Below are 21,158 nucleotides of genomic sequence, written 5' to 3'. Positions count from 1 at the left end.
GCATTGCAGAACTAAATTTGTAATATTAGCTTTTGGAAGCTATTATTTTCCACAGTAAAATTTGAGAACTTACTTTTCGTAAGTGTTATGGCAGCACTTTTCACGACACATCTGCTTAGTTAGAAATGCGAGTATCCAGGTAACTGCAAGTTGACTTCTCCTAATTTCAGTAGAATTGTTTACAAGAGTAATTGTATTCCAGGAATGACAACACAGTTTTGTTAAGAAAGAAACAGCGAGACAATTGAAGAAAATGGTACAGATTTAGAAGCAAGGCAGTGCTCTAGTGTGAAAGCAAATGACAGAATTGATAAACTAAAAATAATAGTAACATTTATATATATGTGTATATACATTTGTGTGAATTATGGAGCAAAATGAGGGCAATTTTAAAATAGGACAGAACAGATTCTTACTTTAAATTGTGTGGAATTCAGTGGGAACTAATGTTATTAATGCTCCAAATTTTCTGTGGTTATACCAATAGTGCTGATCTGCTGTGATTTTTTTGGAAAGTAGTGAGAGGTAAATAATGTAGTGTGCTGGAGTCAGTGACAACTGGAAGAGTATTGAGTTTTCAGGCATACAGCTTATACTTTGGGCCTGAACAAGGCTGCATTCTCATAAAATTTTTGATGTGTATATCTGCTACAGTATGCACTGTTTCTTCATGAAATGATAGATCAGCTTGTATTTGATATATGAAGAAGAGATTTCCCCAGGAAAAGAAATTTTTAATCTGAAGTTTTGCTACTAAACTGTAGGCAATGACTAAAGCAAGAGGTAAAGTTTTATGTAACTTTGGAGGCTAAAAAAATTTGCCCGGTAATGAATCAATTTAATCTGGTTCAGTTATTCAGTAAAATCCTGTAAGAATACTATATGCATTTCTTTGAATGCATGTCGACATTTCTAAGTTGGGTGTTTGCCACTTCATCGATGATACAAGCTGAAATGTTATTTTCAGTGGATGATGGAAGAAGGTGTTTTTATCGTCGTACCATTGTTGTCATGGAAACTTGTGTATATCATTGTTAAACAGAGAGTATGTAAGGATCTGACATTCCTGTGCCTTATTATTGCTAGCTATTGTACGTATTTTTAGTGTGTTTTCTTCAACACTGTAGTCAGTGCTTAAGAACTGGTAAGTTGCTCTCCTGCATCACAACTGGGAACTCAATTACAGGATTAGATGGTCCAGAGAGCCCTCAGTACAAAGTTCTTTGCTATAAGGTTCTTTTCAGTACATAGTTATTTACAGTTTTTTTTTTTCAAAATCCTTTGCAGTTTATTATAAACGCTACAAAGTAATATTCATTCCAGCAAATTATTTTGAAATGGAAGCTTTTTTGAGGGATGAGTTGTATATCAATCCTTACATATTCAGTCTCTTCAAAATAATGGCTATTTTCAGAATGCACTTTGTCTTTGAATATGCTGCTAAATTCATAATAAAAGCTTTTCTGTCTTAAAGTGGAACAGTATGCTAGGACAGAAGGCTGATTACAGCCCTCCAGATTTAAACTGTCCTGGATACAACGTGTGTGTAACTTGTTGCCTTGTTTGAATCTTACATTGAGCACAGTTCACAAAGTGAAGGACAACTACACGAGAATCAGGGTTCTGTGGACATTAAGGGCACTCAGTGTTTTACACAGTTACAGTATTTTATTTATTTATTTATTTTATTGTTGATTTTGTTATTCTACTTTTCCCAACAATTATTTATGATTGAAATAATTTGTCTTGATAAAAAAATGAAGTTACTTGAATAAATTTTTCATCATTGACCAAGTGCCAGAATTTTCTTTGTTTTTTAATCTTTGCATTTTAAAATGTAAGATTTTAAATATCTGTTAATGAAGAACTTAGCTTTTTATTTTATCATCAGCTGTCACAAGCAATTAAATGCATGATTAAACTTACATGAGAATCATAGAAACCTGAAAGTTTCCAGAACAGCAAAGTAATAAAGATTTTCAAATGCATATATTACTTATGAAGTGATAGGTGGATGGATATAATCATAACTGAATTAAATTTGTAGAAAAGGCTAAATTTTCTAAATTCTAAATACCCAGTCTGTAAAGCTAAGAAAATACATGAAAGAGAATGAGTCTATTTGGAAGTGAAATATATCTTTTCAGGGTTTGTAATGTAGTGTAATAATGTACTTATTAGATTACATTAATCACTGAAAGGAAAAAGAGAGCATCTTTAGCTGTTTAGAATGTGTTGGTGCAAAATTAAGAATATTTACCTCCAGCTTCATATCTTTTACCTACAGTTGGTGATAATTTTAGCTGTAATTCACAACAAGGTAAAATTTCCCATTTCTCATAAAACAATCTTGATATTTTCTTCTGTAGGATTTATGTTTGGTTAAAGTGAATTTTTTTTTGTATGGAAATGTTATAAATATTATCTAAACCTTTCTGCATTTGAAGAATACAAAGAGAGAAGCCATGTTTTCCCTTTTGAATCTCTCTTCTGCTGAATGTGATTTAGGTTTTATGGAAATCACACAGTAACCAAGTCAACTGTTAATTTCATTTACTATCCATCTTCTGCAGGGCAGATAACTTGCGTGTGTGCTGCTCTCCACTACTTACAGTGACTAGCAGAGTCTGCTGCTCTGCCATTAACTTTGGTGGATGACTGTACCTGTTTGGATACTTGAATACGGTGAAAGGGATTTTATGATGGTAGGCAAGAAAAGGGGAAATCTGCCACTGGGTCAGGTAGAGTAGATGAAATGATGGCAATGCAGTCATTTTGTCTCCTGCTGCATCAACTTGTGAAGGATTTTCCAAGCTTCTGATTAATGTGAAAATTAAATTTAGAGTGGAAATGCGAAATTGTTAAGGATTTAATGTTCTTTTTAACAAATGATAAAATAGAAAAGAACAATGGAAGCTATGTATCCCATTTAGGAAATACCATTTTTGAAGCTTAAAGGCTATTATGCAAAAGTGGTAGGCACATTAATATTGTCAGAAAAATGACGCTATGGCTTTGTGTTTTCTAGAACTCGTTGTCTGAAAAAGTTTTAAACTGGTTTATTTCAGTATATTGTTACTCATCACAGCTAAGTTTACATTTGCATGGCACAATGCATCATGGTGAATACTCCCACTTCTGATTGAGTCTGCATGATTCATTTCTCAGGATAATTAGCTGTGTGGAAAAGGGTTTATTAACTCAGGCAGTGTCATGATAGCATAGCTACACTGCTTCTGTTTAACCAGATTTGATTAGGTATTATTATGTGAAACTATTTGTATTGTAAGAATTTCTAAATGATCTGACATTAAAATGCAGTTGTGCTTAAACACCATTTCTGTGAGCATGTTTGTAAAATAAAATAATCTATTCTTATGACATGTAAGGCACTGAAAAGGTTTTCTGGGTTTCACAAATCAGTGTTCTAACATCTTATTTTTATTTATCTTTAAAAATACTATTACAATTCCTTGATATGCCAGAAGTTTGAATAAGAACTTCTATTGAATGAAAATCTTTGCTTAGATGATGAGATATTCGCAGATTTTGAGCTGCTGCTGACAAATGCAGTGTTAATGATCTGACAGATACAAGCTTGTGGTTTGGCTTTTTCTTTAAATAGGACCATCGCTTTTGCTGATGTTAATTGATATTTCATATTCAGGAGAGGCTAAATTTGGCAGGCCGGGAGCCCGTGCTTTCTTTCTGTTTGTGATTGCAGTGCTGATAGCCTAACTATGAACTTCCTTGGGCAGTGCTGCTTCTAACTCCCAGCCTGATAGATGAGTATTTCTAGAAATGAGCAGTAATTGAATCTCAGTGCTTACAAATTCCTTGTGTGCCTTTTGAAAAAAGACCACCAGCTGCGTTCTGTTGAATTAATTGTACTTATTTCTGTGATGTGTGCATCTGTCCAGAGAGAACAGAAAATTATGCTCTTTTCTCAGGGAAGTCTGTGGGTTGATTTTTAACTCACTGAAAGCAGGATAGTTAGAGCATTAAAACTCTACCTCTGTTCCTATCATGTTTTCAGTCCAGAACCACAAAGAAGTGCATTCATAACACATACATCTGTAATGCTGTGCAGATTTTCCAGCCAAATTACCTCTATCTTTGCCATAAAATCTGTGTTCAAGCACTTCATGACGAACTCTGCTAAATATGTTTGATGTTGTTGTGTTCAGGTACCTTTTCTGGGACAAGCAGTTTCTGCTGTCCAGTAAAATGATAAAAATTCAGCAATGTGTGGATGGTGCAGATCTCATAAGGGTTTTTGGGATTATGCCAAGTCCAGTAGTTGTCTTTGTTCAGTGATAGAACTGAGCATGGCTGCTGAATTGCTGTGTGCATCTGGACCAGAATGAGTGGAGGTCTTTGAACTTTCTGGCTAAAATCACCCGAATGCATTTCTAAAAATACTGATGAAGGAGCAAGGAGATGGCGTTGCTCTGGACAGGTATGGTCACAGCTGTGTGTTATCTAAACAGGATGGCTGCCCAACTGTGTGACTGCCTTCCTGTGTGTGCTGGAGCAACTCATACTAATGAGGACTTAAGCTTCCTCATGCCTTGTTCCTAAGCTGTCTGAACAAACTTCACTGTTTTGTCTGTGAGACAAAATGTGAGACCTCCATGCAGGATGGCATGGATTTATTTTAAAATTTGAATGAATTTATATTGGGTAATCCTCTGAATAATCTGTTGTGTGTATGCAAAGGTTCTGCAGATATTCTTAAAATATCTATAATTCAATTATGAAATCTCATTTTGTCACACCCTGCATGCTTACAAATATTGTGTATACACAGCTCAGCAGTCCATAAATCCTTAAAATTCTCAGCAACTGGATTTTAAACAATCTGGGTTTTTTCATGTCAAAGTGAATGATTACATACTCATTATATACCATGGAAAATGGTTCAGAATTGAAAGTTTGGAGGTTTTGGAAAAAAAATGCATATTTTGCAATTAATCTTTAGTAAAACAGTGCTTCATAATCATTTTGAAGATTAAAGGTCATCATTTAACTAGATCTTTATTCAGATTGGATGTATTTTTAGAGTAGTTTTTAAAATACCTGTCAACATACACAAATATTTGCTATGCCAAATGTGCCTGTTTATTCCAGTTTATTTATTGCCTCTTCTGGAAATAAATTCTACTTGTTCTTGACCTGCAGGCTGTTAATGGAATGATAATGCACTTTTGAACTGTGCAGCTCTTAAGTGTTCACAACAAATGCTCTCTATCCCTGGAAGAGTTCAGTACATGGTTGGATGGGGTCCTGGGCAGCCTGATCCAGTGGGTTTGGAACTGGATGGTCTTCAGGGTCTCATCCAACCCAGAGTATCCAGGGATTCTTTGAAACTTCCCTCTGCATTTTATCTGGATATATTTGAGTTTCAGGGTTGCTGTATGGCACTTGAATGTTATCAGATAGCGTTCTATGTTTGGGGGAGAAAAAAGAAGTTAGGCAAGATTCTGTATCGTATGGTCTCTAACTACATCTATTATCTGTGGAGTGCCATACTGAATAACTTGTATGTATAATTAGTATGTATACTGTAGTATTTTTTCCTTACTCTTTTTCTTGCATAATATTGTATTTTTCTTTATTATGATGATTTGCAGCAGTTGCTTTGAAATCCCTGTATTGTGGAAGTTATGTGGAACACAGCGTGTTTGAATGCCCAGTTATACCTGACATAGGTCATGCAAAAAATGGGAAAAAATGAAATTCTGTGAAGTCAATTAAGGCTCATGTTAATGAGAAAATAGATCTTTATTATGAAGAATCCATTACAGGAAAACCACAATTAATATATAAGAAATTATGCTATGTTCAGTTACTGAAAAAACACCAAATACAGTGTAAGCATGCTAAAAATCTGAACAGGCTCCCATCAACCCAAATTTCAAACAATTTTGTCTTGGTCTTTTTGACTGTGTTTACTTTCCATGACAGAAAATAGAAAAAGATTTTCCCATACTCAGCAACTTTTGCAGCTACTGATAGATCTTCTCTACTCTCTTAACTATTTTTTCAGTCTTCACATATGTAATTTCTTAAATGTAGGAATGAAAGAGAAATTAATGATGGTGGAGGAATACTGTATTTAAAACTATCACAGAAGCTTTGGTGCTACATTGCTGAGTTTTTGTAGGTCTTAACATGTGGTGCTTGAAGTCATGCACATGTTTGTTGCTTAGGAATATATCTTCTGCTGTGATCATTTTCAGAAATGACCTGTTATTGTGCATATCCGACTTGTAAGACTATACTGCTCTTCTCCACAACAATGAAATGTCCTGGGCTCCAAAAGCTGTCATATTAAATTACGGGTGATCCTCAACAACACAAACCAGGCCTTCAGGTTTCAACCTGAGCATCAGCAATGCCAATTGAAATGTGGATTTTATGAGCTTATATTTGAAATAACAGGATGAAAAATCTTGAAGCTTTCTGTAATATTAATCCATAATGAATATTACATCTTGATTATAATAGACTGAAAGCATGAAAGCAGTTTGTGCCTTTTTTCTTAACATATTCTGCCTCACCCCCCAGGAATGTGTGTTTTTAAATAAGATCCTAGGGGCCATTGTGTTTGGGCTCAAGTACTCAATATTCTTTGAAGTGGTTTTCCAAGAGCACACATTGCTTATATCTTTGCCTGATTGCAAAACCCTGTAGTGGTGAATCCCTCTGCTAGATGAAGTTCAAAATCATGACCTGTATAAAATGAGAAGTATACATGCTACAGTTTAGAAAGAAAATAATAAAATTGTGATTACTCTGACTGGTCCTGTAATATGTACTTACGTGTTTTACAGGTGCCAACACTGTGACACCCTGTCCATTGGAATAAGAATGTATTTCAGTTTCGTGTTAGCTGGACTTCATATTGGGAAAGGTTGGTTTTGAGATCATGAAAATTTTAATGGTGAATGAACTTGCATGGTTGTGTAAATACGTAGCCATGTACGTTTGTAAGTATGCGGATGTGTTTGTATCTGTTTGTGCACAGATTTAAACTTCAGCTAACTTCACTGATTTCAGGCATGCTGTAGACTCTGAACCATTTCCTGAAACTCTGAACCTTTTCAGAGTTTTCATGTTTTCTCCACATATTAATTAGTAATATGAAAAAAGTTTAAGAAATTGTTTATGCTTGATGGAAGAAGACTATTTCCTGGTAAATATACTAGCTGCCACATCTACTGGAAAATCAGAATAGTGTATTTTTTTCATTGGACCAACAAAATAAAATTTTGTGATGACTAGCTTTGGAGTCTGCATGCCTTGAATCTTAGAACTGCACAGTTTTCCCATAGAATCACTGTTTCCCTTTTAAGCCTGTTAATTTTGCTAAATTGCTTATGTTATGAATTAATAGAATTGCGGTATTTTAATTATGTGTGTTCATAGTCATTTTATAAATAGTTGACAGGGATAGGTCATTTAATTATATTTTATCTGTAAGAAAGCATTAGCTCTGCTGCAACTGATAGCTAGCAAGGCCATCTGCAATGCCTTTCAGTTCACTCACACTGAATTGTTCAGATAAAGACTGTCAAGTGCTGCCTAAATAAGGAAGGAGCCTTGGTAAAGTTAAGTGCAGTGGAGGACACAAATGAAGCATTGATTCCAGGCATGCTGTAGAGTCTGAGCTGTTTCCTGCAATTCTGATCCTTTTTAGAGTTTTCATTGTTGTTTTCTCCAAGTATTAAAATGCGAGTATCTGTCACTCAGGAATTCACAGAGGATGAAAATGAGAATGGAGAAGAAGAAAGGGTGAGTTAAACCCAATAGCTTTTAGAAATATATATTTTTGCTTTACTTGTTACTCTTTTAGGACAAGAAAACTGGAATGATTATCTTTCTATTATAGGTCTTCCTCAAGCCTGTTATTGAGGACAGAAACATGGAGCTGGCCCGAAAATGCAGTGAAATAATAAGTGATGTAAGTGACAGTGATAGTTTGCATCCTTATATTTGCATTTCTCTTTTCAGTGGTTTCAGTTTTACCACGTATATACATTTACAGTCCATATTTACTCAGAAATGTGCCATGCAGCATGTGCCCATCCAAGGTGCAATAATAAAGCACAAATAATAGAAAAGCACAGCATGCTCTGATACCTTGAATTATTATTAATTGTGGAAGGATGAGTTTTTGGAGCACTTAAGCTATATGAAGCATAGGCCTAGGAAGAAGTTTCAAAAGTTGGGTCTCATGCAGAGGATGACTCCCATGAGAACACTTTGGCTGATCTCACCAGTAAAATGCAGTATTTTTGCCGATTGCTGCTCAATCCTATGAAGTTTGGTTGGTTAAAATAGAATTGGGTGCTGTACTTACATAGTTGTAAAGAGAGAAGATAAAAATCAAACAGATGAACTTTGGTTATTGTCTATTAGTCTTTGGTGATAGAAGCTCAAATCTGTGTAGCATATTATTATTGACTTGCAGTTATGAGAAAAACCCAATGAAATGATAGGGTAAAGTGAGTCTGAAAAGTAGCTTTCCCCTTCATATGAACTGCAATTGGAATTATTGTTCTATACAGCATGTTGAGGATGGTGGCAGCCGAGAAAATGTCAGTGGAGAGAGACTTTCTTTCACAACTGTTCTGCTAATGAAACTGAAATCGGGACTGTTTCATGATGTGTTATAATATTACCAGAGCACATGTTGCATTAATACAAGGTTCAGGATGTTATTGTTCAAGGTTAATGATGTTTTGAGAATAGGGCGTACAGAATCTATGTTTTAAATGATGAGAGGATATGTATCAGAAAAAATAGGAAAAACAGTACCTTGGGGATATAGGTTTTACAGTGCTGGCTCAAAAGTGTGACTTGACAAATAAAAAGCTTTCTCTCTGTACATGGACCATCTAGTAGTACTTTATTTTTTCACAAGAAGATTGCTGAAAATTAGAAAGATCCTTAAAAGAAGCCACCATGATGGCTTCTTTGTAATCTCAAGCTGTTTTAGGAAGTGGTAAAGATTATTACTATTTTTACTGATGTATGTCTACAAATTTTCTGTGGAAATGAACAGCATCTGACATAATAAAACATGGGAAGGCCAAATAAAAATGGAGGTGGAATACCAGTCCCAAAATATGTCTTGCTTCTGTGCAGTTTGTTTTTCTAAACATGGTTGCTGTTCTTCAAGGCAAAAACTCCCTGAAAAATGTTGAAGAAATATTTGTTTTCATTGAAAGAAATCACTACTGTGCTGTGTACCCATTAGTGGTAATGTTGGTGGTGATTTTTACACACTACATTTAGCAGTTAATTGTATTTTCTCTAAATTTCTTCAGGGTGTTGGGAGCTAAAGTGAGTAATTAAGTTAAGCCAGGTTCCTGTAACCTGTAACAGTGTAGAGATGTGGTCTTTTGCTGAAAGCTTGTCTTGCATTTAGCCTGCAAATGCTTTCGATTTTCATTGAGAGATGTGAAACATAATGGCAACGTGTCATTAATGCTTTCAAGACTGTAGTAATAAGTAATGGTCCAGAACAAATTTAATTTCAAAGATGATGTTCTTTGTTTAAAAAATGACACTCGTTTTGGGGGCTTTATTCAGCCTCCGCTGAAGTCAGTAGGCGTGTTCTAATTGGCTTGGATGGAATGTGTGTATGCTTAGGGAATGAACTGGAATTTCTTGTGACCAGTAATGTTCTGTAGTAGGTTCTTTACCTTGCATACTTCACAGAGGAGCCCAATCAGTTGCAAGGAATTTACATTTTGATACAGTAATGTTCAAAACTTTTAATATATTCTTCATGCTTTTTTTTTTTTTTTGGCATGAATCTTTGATCATACTGCTGTTTGTGTGAATGTATTGCTGGTGAATATCTGTTCATTTTAGCTGCACAGTGTTTTTTTTTTTTTTGGGGGGGGGTTGCAATTTTGCCCCACAGTGACTTTGTGACAGCAGCTCTTGTCCTTCTGGACCACGGGACAGGGCGGTTGTCCTTGACAGTCTGGTAGCCTGCCAGCACAGCTCCTCCATGAGAGCACACTAACAGGAGCACTTGTGACTTGAGATACTGTGATTGCATTACACTCACCCTGCATTCTTTTCAGGCTGACTTTAGTTTGGCAATATGATTTTAAAAAATGGTCGTGATGGCATTCCTGAGTGTATGTGCAACTCTCAGGCTTGAACTGTAAGCAGGGGGAAGCTGGGAAGTGTTTGTGTGCTCCCGTTCTTCAGGAAATCCCCATCTTCATTTGAGGTTGGCAGATATTTGTTCTGTGACTCTGGTACCCCTGAATTGTTTCTCCCTAAAGCCATTTCATTTAATCTTCCTCTATTATACAATTTTATTTCATTGATGCTTTCAAAACTGTCATGTATATTTGATCTAAATGAATTATCTTCCATTCCAGGCCTTCTCTCTTCTGTATTAGAACGGAGCCTATCCATTTACTTGTATTATTTATATTTTAGTATCCTGTCATCTCTTCTTTGGTCTGAATATGCAGTGTAATAATGTGAATGCTTTTTGGTAGAAGCAGATACTGTGTCTTCTGAAAATTCTGCTGTATTTTAGTCCTGTGTTGTATCAGTGCTTTTTGTAACCTAGAGCAAAAATAGTATCACTATCTATGTATCCTTGTATGGGAGCCAGCTTTGCCTCAGGATACATAAAGGAAGAGCTAAAGAGACATAGAGCCAAGTGTAGTAGTAGTGCTCTTCCTCAGGTATCAGTAGGCTTGGGACAACCTAATTCAGCCAGAGTTATTTTTCTGGGCTCACCGTTTCTAGTCAGAGCCTATAGCTCAGGAGTACTTTGAGGTCCAAATTTCTTTTGACTAGTAGAATGCTATGGGGCAATAATATTGTATGCTTGTCCTCACACTTTTTGCTAGTTTTCTGTGGCCACAGAAAGTGGATTTAGATAGATCTGTGATCTGACACAGTTCTTACACTGCTATGAAAGATTATAAACTAAGAAATGAAGAATTGGATAGGGAAATGATAGTGGAAAAAAAGTTCTCTTTCAATCCAGACTAAGAGCTAGATGAGAAAGTTCAGGCCTTTTTGTGCCTCTTCCAAGCCTAATGAGATCCTTGAGAGATGACAGTTCTACAGTGGATCATGGCACGTTGGTAAACATCGCCATTCATATCATAAGTGGGTCAAAATATGAAGAACAGTTTTTCATATTTGAATGAGACAAATATGTACCCCTGAATGTAAAAGAAAGTTAACTGCTTGGGTTAATCTTGGATTAGGCTGATACCACTTGAATTTTTCTTCTTGGAGCAAGCTATGGACAAGATGAATTCTCCTAGTGAGCCAGGAAGATTGGATGATCTTTGATAAAGTTTGATTTTAGCCAAATAGCATTCACTGAGCAAAACAAACAAGTCAGTTTGAAGCTTATCCTTTTGGTAATTGTCTAGGAATTTTAATCCAGTGTTACTGGATAGCTGTGCTTCTGATCAGAGTAGTTTTATGATGCGTCGGGGAGGAGAAAGGGATCAGGAGAGAGCTTTTAAAAACTTTAGAGGCTCTAGTGAGATATTGGCCTTCGAAAGTATATCAAAAGGGCCGTGGGGGCTGTAGGCCACCATTTGCAATTTTTTCCTATTATCTGTTCTTTTTCTAAAGTTTACCAGACCTACTCAACCTAGACAGAGTGTATGGTAAGTCACTTAAAGGCAAAATTTCCTATTCAATATTTTAGCTGTTTGATTATCTATAGATAATCTGGTAAACTTTCCAGAAAATAATGAATTCTCTGCATATTTCTTCCAGCAATTGATTATGTTCTGTCATAGCCAGCTGCTTCAGTGTCCCACTTACTTCACTTAAAATAAATAGACATTTTAAGTACACATCATGACTGTGTTATACTGGTCTCATTTTGTCTTCCTTTGCCTAATTCTAAGTGATGTAAACACTTCTGTAACAGAATGAAGTGTGCTGAATTAAAACTGGACACACAGATTTTGTTGTATGTCCTTTTAAATAACTCATTTGAACCTGTGTGGACTACCATAATAAATATTAGTAATAACGGAGTGACATTATTCCTTTATTTCTTCTGATTATTTTGTAAGGATTTCTACAGCAGAATGGCTTTGATTATATCTTCTAGTCCCCTTCCCCCCAATTAAAAGATACCTTAGGAGGCTTTTATGCTTGATTTTTGAATGTAATTATTACTCTAATTAAAATGGATGCAATTACAGTTAGCTCTCAGTTATCTGTGTGTGATTTATCTAAGTTGTGAGCAGCACGGCTCTCCATGTCCTCTGCCAGCGCCCCAATTTTACAGGCATCCTACTGGGAATTCCATCAAACCTAACCAGTAGACAGCTCTATAGATAATCCTATAGTCTTCCTCAACCATATTGCTGTGAATAGCCATAATTCTTTAAGGGTGCTTTTTAAGCCATTCATGTGAACCTTCACACCTCACGTCATGCACAGCCTTAAAAGCGTGTGCATGCATGCACACAGATTGGCTGTATAGGCACCTGCTCATCTATATCATGACACTGCAGTTTTTGTGCGTCATTCTGTGGTTACTTAGAAGCACAGTGACATGTACAGAGGTTACACGAACTATTGGATCAATGTGGCCCTGAGTGAAATGATGATATACAGTAATTTTACAACCTTTATTTCCTGAACATTTTTTACTTAGAATACATTGTAGTTCATAAAGGGGGATTATGTGATTCAGTAAAGAGATGTAAATTCATTAGTAGTCCAAATATGGATGAGCTCACTGTAACCAAAATTATTTCCTGTGTGGTGATTATGTGGTCAACAGTCTGAAGGGAACTTGGCATTCATTTTATGGAGGACAAAAAACTTAATCAAAAAGTTCAAGAGCTGATTCTGTGTAAACTACCATTATTCCTCATGAATAATTTTCCAAGTCACTTTGTAGGAACTTGTGATACCCACTAAGAATGCACAGAAGGAGGAAATTAATAACACATATTTTGGTAATGGTCATGTTGCTTTGTCTGCTGATTGTCAGCAAGCTGGGAGTGCATAAAAGCATGGTGCTGTTGTGCAGAATGTGAAAATGGGGTTAGAGAAATGGTAGCAGATAGTAACTAGGAAAGCTTAATCCTAAATAATTCAACTTGCCCGGAATTAAACTACACTATATGAAAATAAAGACACCTCAGTAAAATCATTTAAGGCTACTTATTGGGAGTACCTTTAAAAGTAAGGACTACACAAAGAAATTGTCTGCCCATAGAATGTGTTTAATCAATCTTGCTGTATTCACAGTATTTCTTCATAGTTTGTATGTAGTAAAGATTCCCTGTACATTCACTATGTCTATAGATGTTGCATTCTTCAGTCTCACTAGTTAAAACCATCTCTGACATGACTTCATCAACAGATTGATGTTTCAGATAACTGCATATTGCAGCTGTACCTATTGTCTGGTAGGAAAAAAGGAGTCGTTTTTTAAAAAAATAAGCTCTTGCTTTTTTGCAAAATACACTGTAGTGTTTTGCACCGAAAATGCTTTTAGTTGTATATGTACACAACTTAGGAGATGGGATGGTATAAAATTTTCTTGGCTTTTTAAGAGACTCAGATATTACCTGCATGTCACAACCATAGGGGTGCTTTGTAGGCAGTGTTTTAGCAATGGACTGGTGAATTTTTTCCTTTAACTCTTGGATTTATAAAGAGATGTTTGATTATGCTATCCAGATTCTGGGCTTGCAAGATCTGTGTTGGAAGCCAGTCTAACAATTTTATCTGTGAGGTCAAAGAGAAAAGTCTCAATTCATCTCTCTTTTCTTTAGATGAGCAGAACATCTGTGGGCAGTGGAAAAATTGTGCTGTATATGTAGAGAAAAATAATGTATTTATTATCTTTAATATTAAAGAGCTCTATGACTTTTACATTCCTGATTCTGTATGAGAACTGGATATTTCCCTGCATGGCCTTAAGAAGTTTGCTAGCCATTGAGCACTTTATTATTATAAGTAAATGAAATACAGCTAGCCATTGTATATTTTTCAGTTTTTATGAACAACTGATCTTCTCTTTTTTCTTTTTATAGGTACACTACAAAGAAGAATTTGAAAAATCTAAGGGCAAGTGCATATTTGTACCTGACACTCCTCAGCTAAAACATGTGAAAAGTGTTGGTGATTTTATTTCTGAGGTAAGAACAAAAAGAATTCTCTTTGCTTCTTATTCTTGGTAAAAACATTGTGAATTAAAGATTATATTTATGAGCAGGGGATGGATGGCTTATTTTAAACATAATTCTGATTAAAGTTGATGTGATTTCAAACACTATAATTAGTGTATAATGTATACCCACATGTATTTACATAACCTTTTAATTCCAGGATTCTAAAATATGTTTTATTAACAACTCTGAGACATTCTGTGCTATTTTTTGGTCAACTGAGGAATAGCAAAAGGATTTCTTGTTAGTTATTCTGCATTGACGAGCTTTGCTAACTACACTGTTAGACCCGTTGCTGTGTTATTACATCCGCTCTTCAATAAGGGAATTGGAACAAGGATCAGGTGAAGGCCATCCATAGGTCACCTATCAATTCACTTGCAAGTGAGCAAATCCATGTGTAATGGCAAAAAAATGGCAGCTTCCAAAATGATAGACCACAGTTTGCTCTCAGCTTTTTATATCTGTATTTTTTCAAAATTTAAAGCAGGTTGTGTTTCATATTATCCCATTGTTGTCTTAGTGCAGTGAGATACATTAAACGCAATAATATGATGGATGGTTTATCTAGTAAATTACTGACCTCTAGTGTCCCATCACCTGTCTTTGCAAAACTTGAGCACTTCTTAAATTCTTAACAGCAGTGAAAAAATGCCTCTGTTTTGAGGGACACTCACAAATGTTAGCAAATTATTTATCTATATATTATATAAAGGGAACTATAAAAAAAAAAAAACAGCTGTATATTGCACAGGAAGCTAATAACATTTGATAGACTCGTTTAATATGTCTTTCATTTATATGGATACTTTCTCAGCAATAAGTGAAATGGTTTTTATAAATTTGGAAAACTTAGATCTGAAGCAAAAGTCTCATTGATTTTGAACTATGAAGACTGCTCTGAAAGTGATGCCTCCTACTTTATTACATTGGCCCATGACGTCAGAGGTGGATGTTGGTGGTATGACAGTAGAGGTGGAACTTTCCCACCAACATTATGTTCCGTGTTGTTGCCATGTGATAGATGGCAGCAGAAGGGTTGTCTGACAAAATGCCTTCTGACATGGGAGTGCATATGAAGCAAAGGTGTGGAACTGAATTCCTTTGTGCAGAAAAAAATTGCACTAATTGTCATTCACTGATGTGTACTGAACAATTACGGAGACCAGTGGATTGAGCATGAGAGGCGATGGGTGGTGCTTTCAGCATTGTTGACAGATACAGTGGGTCATCTCCACTGGTGCAGATTTTTAAGAGCCCGGCATACAGACTCTTCTTCATGGCTGGTGAAAACACATCGCTAAGGGTTGTGACTACATTGAAAAATAGAGTTTTGTAGCTGAGAATCCAGTAGTGTTTCTGATGTAGTTTCTATGAAAATAAATAGGAGGCATTACTTTTGGAGTATCCTTTACATTTTTTAGCCTTTATATGAGGAATTGTAAGTTCTGAACACTGGAGAAAGCACAGAGTAAATAGAAAGGAGTTAAAAATGAGTCTGCAACATGAGAAGATTAAGTAAAAAAGATGACAGACTTAACTTCAGTGATCCTGTCTTTTCCAATTGCATTTAATTGCTACTTCACATTAATTGGTAAAATACTGTTATATTGATGTCTCACTGCTACCATTGTGCAAGATTTTGGAAAACATAATGAGAAAATACAAGTTGGGTTTTTGGAAATGATTTCATACGATGTAGAAAAAATGACTGCCTTGCTTTATTTTGTACTTCTCTCTTCAGTTGTAGAATTTAATAACAAGTTCTTTGCATTACTTTGAGAATTAGACAGATCCACCTAAAGCATTTGAAAGTTAATATTTAAAAAATGTGTATTTTCTTGACAATTTATGAGACTGCAGTAGATTTTTCCAGTTCTAATGTTCTTAGTGCCATTTTATTAAATAGGAAAAATATGTAGTATGATTACTTTATCCAGCGACTTTTTCATGTTGCATCACCTTTTTCTTTCCCTGTAGGTGAAGTACAAAGGAGCTGCTAAGAAAGACCTTTCCAACTCTCTTTATCAGCAGATGCCAGCTACAATTGACAGTGTATTTGCAAAAGAATTAACTCAGCTGCAGAGCAAGGTGCGACTTTAAAATCACAAAAAAGATTTGTACAATAATTGTAGGGCAGAATATGATTACTTTGAACAATATTATTGTGTTGATACTTGATTGCCTGCTTGATTTATTTTGGTGAGATTATCATCCAGAGTTTGTTATCATAACTACTTAACTTCAACAACTGCCCAATTCTAAAATCTAGACAATCTGGCTTGCAAAGTTTATTAAATATAAACATTAAAAAAGATTAAAAGCAGGCAAAATCCATTAGCAACCCATAGATGCCATAGGGGATTACTGAATTCAGTAACATTTTATTGTGTTTATAGAATATGCAAATCTTAGATAAAAACCATTTCCACTCAAGTGTTCTGTTAGCTTTTTAAAATGTTTGAAGTAGAATCAAAGAAAAGAAAAAAAAAAAAAAAAAAAAAAAAAAAAAGCATTTAATGACATATGAAGGCACTCATTTGGAACAGTAAAAATATTTTCAATGTCACTAATCATTTACATACTACTGACAACAAATTTCATAGAATTAAAGTTATAAAATCAAGTATATTGAACATTGTGTAAAACATGCAAGCAATTAGTAAAGTAGTAATCCTGGTTCAGTTGGCTCCAGGGGCTTACATATGTAATCCCCTTATTTCAGGCAGGTAACACTTAGCTTCCATTGATCCCAGTGGAATTATGAGTATTGAATAAGTGTAACATGAGTGAAGTTGTAAATTTTTGCTGTTGCTCATCATAACTACGACTGATACACAGTCGTGGTTCTTTATCCAAGAATCTCAACATTTTTCTTCTTCCTTTCTCCTCTCTTAAAAGTACTATGTATTGTTTAATAAAGCAAGCCTGTGAATACAGTCCTAAACTCCTGCTATTGATAGATTCCCAATATTCATCCATTTTAATAAGTGAATTTTTTTCAAAGCAGTGGAAAATATCTGTGATGAAAAAAAGCACTGAAATCTCGGGACAGCTTGTAGAGAAATGACTTGATTTAAAACAACGTGTTAATCAAGATAATAATAAGCAAATTCATTAATGAAATGTATTTTTTTTCATAGTTTGAAATAGAACATGTTTGAAGTTAAATCAGCACAGCAGCTGCAATAAGATTAGTGTCACATATCATTGTAATGTGAGTGAACAGTAGAAATAAACGAAATTAAAACTTTATAACATTTTTAAACAGCTTGATTCTTAAAACATTATTTAACTAGCTTGCTATGGGATATACTAATGGATTCACTCCAAATGTGTATATTTTCAATTAATTTACGTAAATGAGGTTAATTAACATCAGTGATATGGCAGAAAATATAAATAACTAAGACTAAAAATGAAAACATTTGATTTATCAAAAAAACTTGAAAAGTCTGTCATTTTTATTTGATGATTTTGAAGCTTTTCTTCAATCATCCAGCAGTCATAGAGAAACAAATATGCATATATGCTGTTATATTAAAGCAGATTTTTTTTCCTGTAAAATTCATACCATTCTCATAGGAATAGATGCTTTATAAATCTTAACTACCATAAAGCTTCGAGATATGCTGACACATTTTTTAAACTTGTGGTTACTGTTGCAATGGACCTGAATTTAATGCTACTTTGAGAGACATCCTAGGGGATTTTCTAGTGGAAAATCTTCTCTACAGTATTCAAATCTAATCCATATTATGCCTATCACTGTGATACCTAAGTAGCTAATATAAGGATTTCAGATTTCAGCTGTGTCAGGATGTGGCAGAGAAGATTTCTGCTGCATCCTTCTAGACAGGATTGTGTATTTACAGGTCACCAAGGAGAGACTATATGTACCCCACAGGGAGAAGGAAAATGGCACTGGCAGCCTCCATGCTAGCCCTCTGGCAAACAGGCTGCCACAAGCACAGAACCATGGTCTGCTTCTCAGTTGTAATAAATTGATTTTAAATAGGTGCTGATTTCTTGAGATGAGAAGAATATGAGCATGTGTCCTTTTTCCCATTCCTGTTAGAACAAATTGACACCTTTGCCTTTTTCTTAGTGCTCCTTGAGCACACAGTAACCAAACCTTAGAGATGCTCTCTTGCACTGTGACACCACATTCTTGACAGGGCCATGCTCATCTGCCAAGCAATGTGCCAGGACTTGAGCATCATGGCCTGCACAGGCCTGAGACTGGCAAATGGTCTTGGGATCTGGTGTCTGACATGGTGCTGCTATACTGCCAAGCCCAGCAGCACCATTTTTAGCCTACTTAGATCTAGCCCAATTTATGAATTTTATACTCCATTTCGGATCTCACTGATGCCTTAGAAACTCAGGCAACCAGGAAAATTTCCCTTTTTTTTATGACATGAGGTTATTGCTCAACTGAAACTGCCCTTTACTGTCATCTCCAGAAAACAAATACTGCTGTAATACCACTTATCCCTTTGCATTCTGTGACTGATAGGGTGCTTGCCACTGATTTCAGCAGAGCTACGAATTCATTCTATGGGGCTGCAGCTGTAGAGTATTCACAGCAGCTCACTCAGCAACTCTGTTTTTCCTTCTTTGGAGTTTGCTCGCGTGTTTGCTATATTGATTAATGCTCAGTTCCCTTTTCAAGATATACACAAAAGACTGAAATAAGAGATTTTTTACTGGCTTTTGTGTAAAGGCAATGTCTGCTCTTTTGTGCTTTATGTAGAGCTGGCCTGAAGATAGGAATAAATACATGTAGAGAAGGAAATCCGTATAAATTTTTGGACACATACGGGAAAAAGCATTTCATGATAGTGAGGTTTCGTTGCCTCACATACTTGAGTGCCTTTTTTCAATTTTTTTCTTTCACACTATGGAGAAAATTGGACTGTAAACTTCTAAACAGATTTAATGGGGATGAGCAACCAAATTTCTCTCTCACTTTTCATAGCTGCCCCCAGAATAAGCCGCAGAGAGAAGAAGCCACTCGCCTCACTGCATGAGTTCACTGTCCTTGCCAGCCTGCAGAGCTTTCACAATTTCCCCGCTCTCTGCAAAAAGAAAAAGTTGACAAGAAGAGTCTGGGGAGGGAGACCTCAACATGATTTTCCTCAGAGGAAATGGTCATTTTCTGGAAAGATTGCAGTCTTCCTTTGGAAAATATTTCTGAGGAAAATTTCAGATCACTGCTAGCTTTGTGCCAAGTATTTTTCCTGTCTGAACACCAATTCTGAATTCTTCCTTACACAGAACGTTTTTTTTTTAAATAAGGTGTCACAAACAGTGATAAAGACATTTAAAATTGCTTGGAGGGGAGGCAGTGTTGAAAAATAAAAGTATGTGTTTCATCACTACTTTCATCATTTCTGTCATAAGAAAAGATTGCACTGTTTTTCTTCTTATCTAAAATGAGTAATCTGACACAAACTGAAGGCAGTTTAATTTTCTCCTTTGACCAATATTTCACATAGTAACTACATGTCAATGCTCAGCAGCATTTTCTGTTTGTCTTCAAAGATGATGAACTAAGTGAATCTTAATATTTTTAACTTCTACAGAGATTCTGAGTTTTTCTTGCTTGTGGGCAGGTTCCTTCTCTCATGTTCAGATGTACAATTTTAAGTATGATAAAGCTATTTGTGTAGTTTACTGCATCATTTATAGACATATTACATGTTGTCAGACTGTTTAATGAAAGTATTTTTTAATTTCATAAAATCTCATTTTCAAGTTTTTTTTTTGTAGACTGATAGCAAGTATCAGTCTCCTGGACTTCTTGAGTTTTGTTTTACAGACATAGATTGGGTAGTCACATTATTTATCTAGAGATTAAAATGGACTTTTCTGTATTATACATTTCCTTCTACAAAAATCTTTGTTATGGAACTCAAATTCAGAGCTCAACTTAGTGACTTTTAAAGAGAAGTATAAAAAATAAGAAATATAATAATATCCCAAAACAGAAAGTGGGTCAGAGTTAAGTGAAAAGACCACAAAGATTCCTTAATTCACCTTCATATTCACACACTGGCACACACGTAAGAGAAGAAAAATAATACAAAAAAGAGTAGTTACAGATCAGTTCAACCTGAAGTCATACTTACATGCATTATGTTCCTGGAAATACTAAATGGTACCACCACAGAGCAGATATTATGCGAGTGACCTATTATATTTGATCTCTCTGGAGATACTATTTCATATTTATATAAGTTGCAAAGAAAGGAATGCCTCCTATTTATTTCCATGGAAACTACAACAGATATAAAGAGAACAAAAACGTTATTTGATAGAGAAAGATAGATTATTTGTCACTATCACTGTGGTACCTAAGTAGCTAATATAAGGATTTCAGATTTCAGCTGTGTCAGGATGTGGCAGAGAAGATTTCTGTTGCATCCTTCTAGCCAGGATTTTGTGTTTACAGGTCACCAAGGGGAGACTAAGTATATCCCACAGGGAGAAGGAAAATGGCACTGGCAGCCTCCTGCAAACAGGCTGCTGCAAACAGCCCTCTGGCAAACAGGCTGCTGCAAGCACAGAACCACTCAGCAGCTGTTGATGAATGTCAATGGGTGCAATTTTTCTCAATGTAATATTTCAGCTACTCACCTTCGCTTCATATGCACTCACATATTGGATGCCACTTTATCGGACTGCTCCTCTGCTGCCATCTGTCTCATGGAACAAAATGTGATGGGGTATTGGTGGGAAGGTGCAGCTTCTACTGCCATACCACCAACATCCACCTCTGTTACTGTAGGCAAACATCATAAATTCGCAGCAGTTTTTGTATATTAAATAAGTAAAATTTCATTTAACTAAAGTTTGGAAATTCAGCATGAAATAAATAGTAATGTATAAAACAATAGTTGTAAGAATACTGATGAAATAATCCTTATAAACATTTTTAAATGTTTG

The 21,158-nt window shown here is 35.5% G+C and overlaps 1 protein-coding gene across 7 annotated transcripts in view; it reads left to right on the top strand.

Moving 5' to 3' along the window:
- NEBL (nebulette) overlaps positions 1 to 21,158 on the top strand; it is a 240,161-nt gene that overhangs the window by 144,955 nt on the left and 74,048 nt on the right. For 4 of the 7 annotated variants that reach the window (XR_006168529.1, XM_042817110.1, XM_042817106.1 and 1 more), the window contains exons 2-6: positions 6,837 to 6,916; positions 7,703 to 7,797; positions 7,895 to 7,966; positions 14,073 to 14,177; positions 16,188 to 16,298. The exons of 1 other annotated variant lie outside the window; for it this stretch is intronic. Coding sequence is in view for 5 of the 6 variants with exons in the window: in XM_042817110.1 (XP_042673044.1) it covers positions 6,874 to 6,916; positions 7,703 to 7,797; positions 7,895 to 7,966; positions 14,073 to 14,177; positions 16,188 to 16,298 (426 nt within the window). In the remaining variant the exon portion in view is untranslated. Of the gene's footprint in view, positions 1 to 6,836; positions 6,917 to 7,637; positions 7,798 to 7,894; positions 7,967 to 14,072; positions 14,178 to 16,187; positions 16,299 to 21,158 lie in introns of those variants that run through there. 2 more of the 7 variants (XM_042817108.1, XM_042817107.1) reach the window with 2 other exon arrangements.

Source organism: Centrocercus urophasianus, unplaced genomic scaffold (genome assembly GCF_019232065.1).
Source record: "Centrocercus urophasianus isolate 14NV4802_14NV808 unplaced genomic scaffold, USGS_Curo_1.0 seq_16, whole genome shotgun sequence".
NCBI classification, from domain to species: domain Eukaryota; kingdom Metazoa; phylum Chordata; class Aves; order Galliformes; family Phasianidae; genus Centrocercus; species Centrocercus urophasianus.
This window is presented reverse-complemented; position numbering and strand designations above follow the sequence as displayed.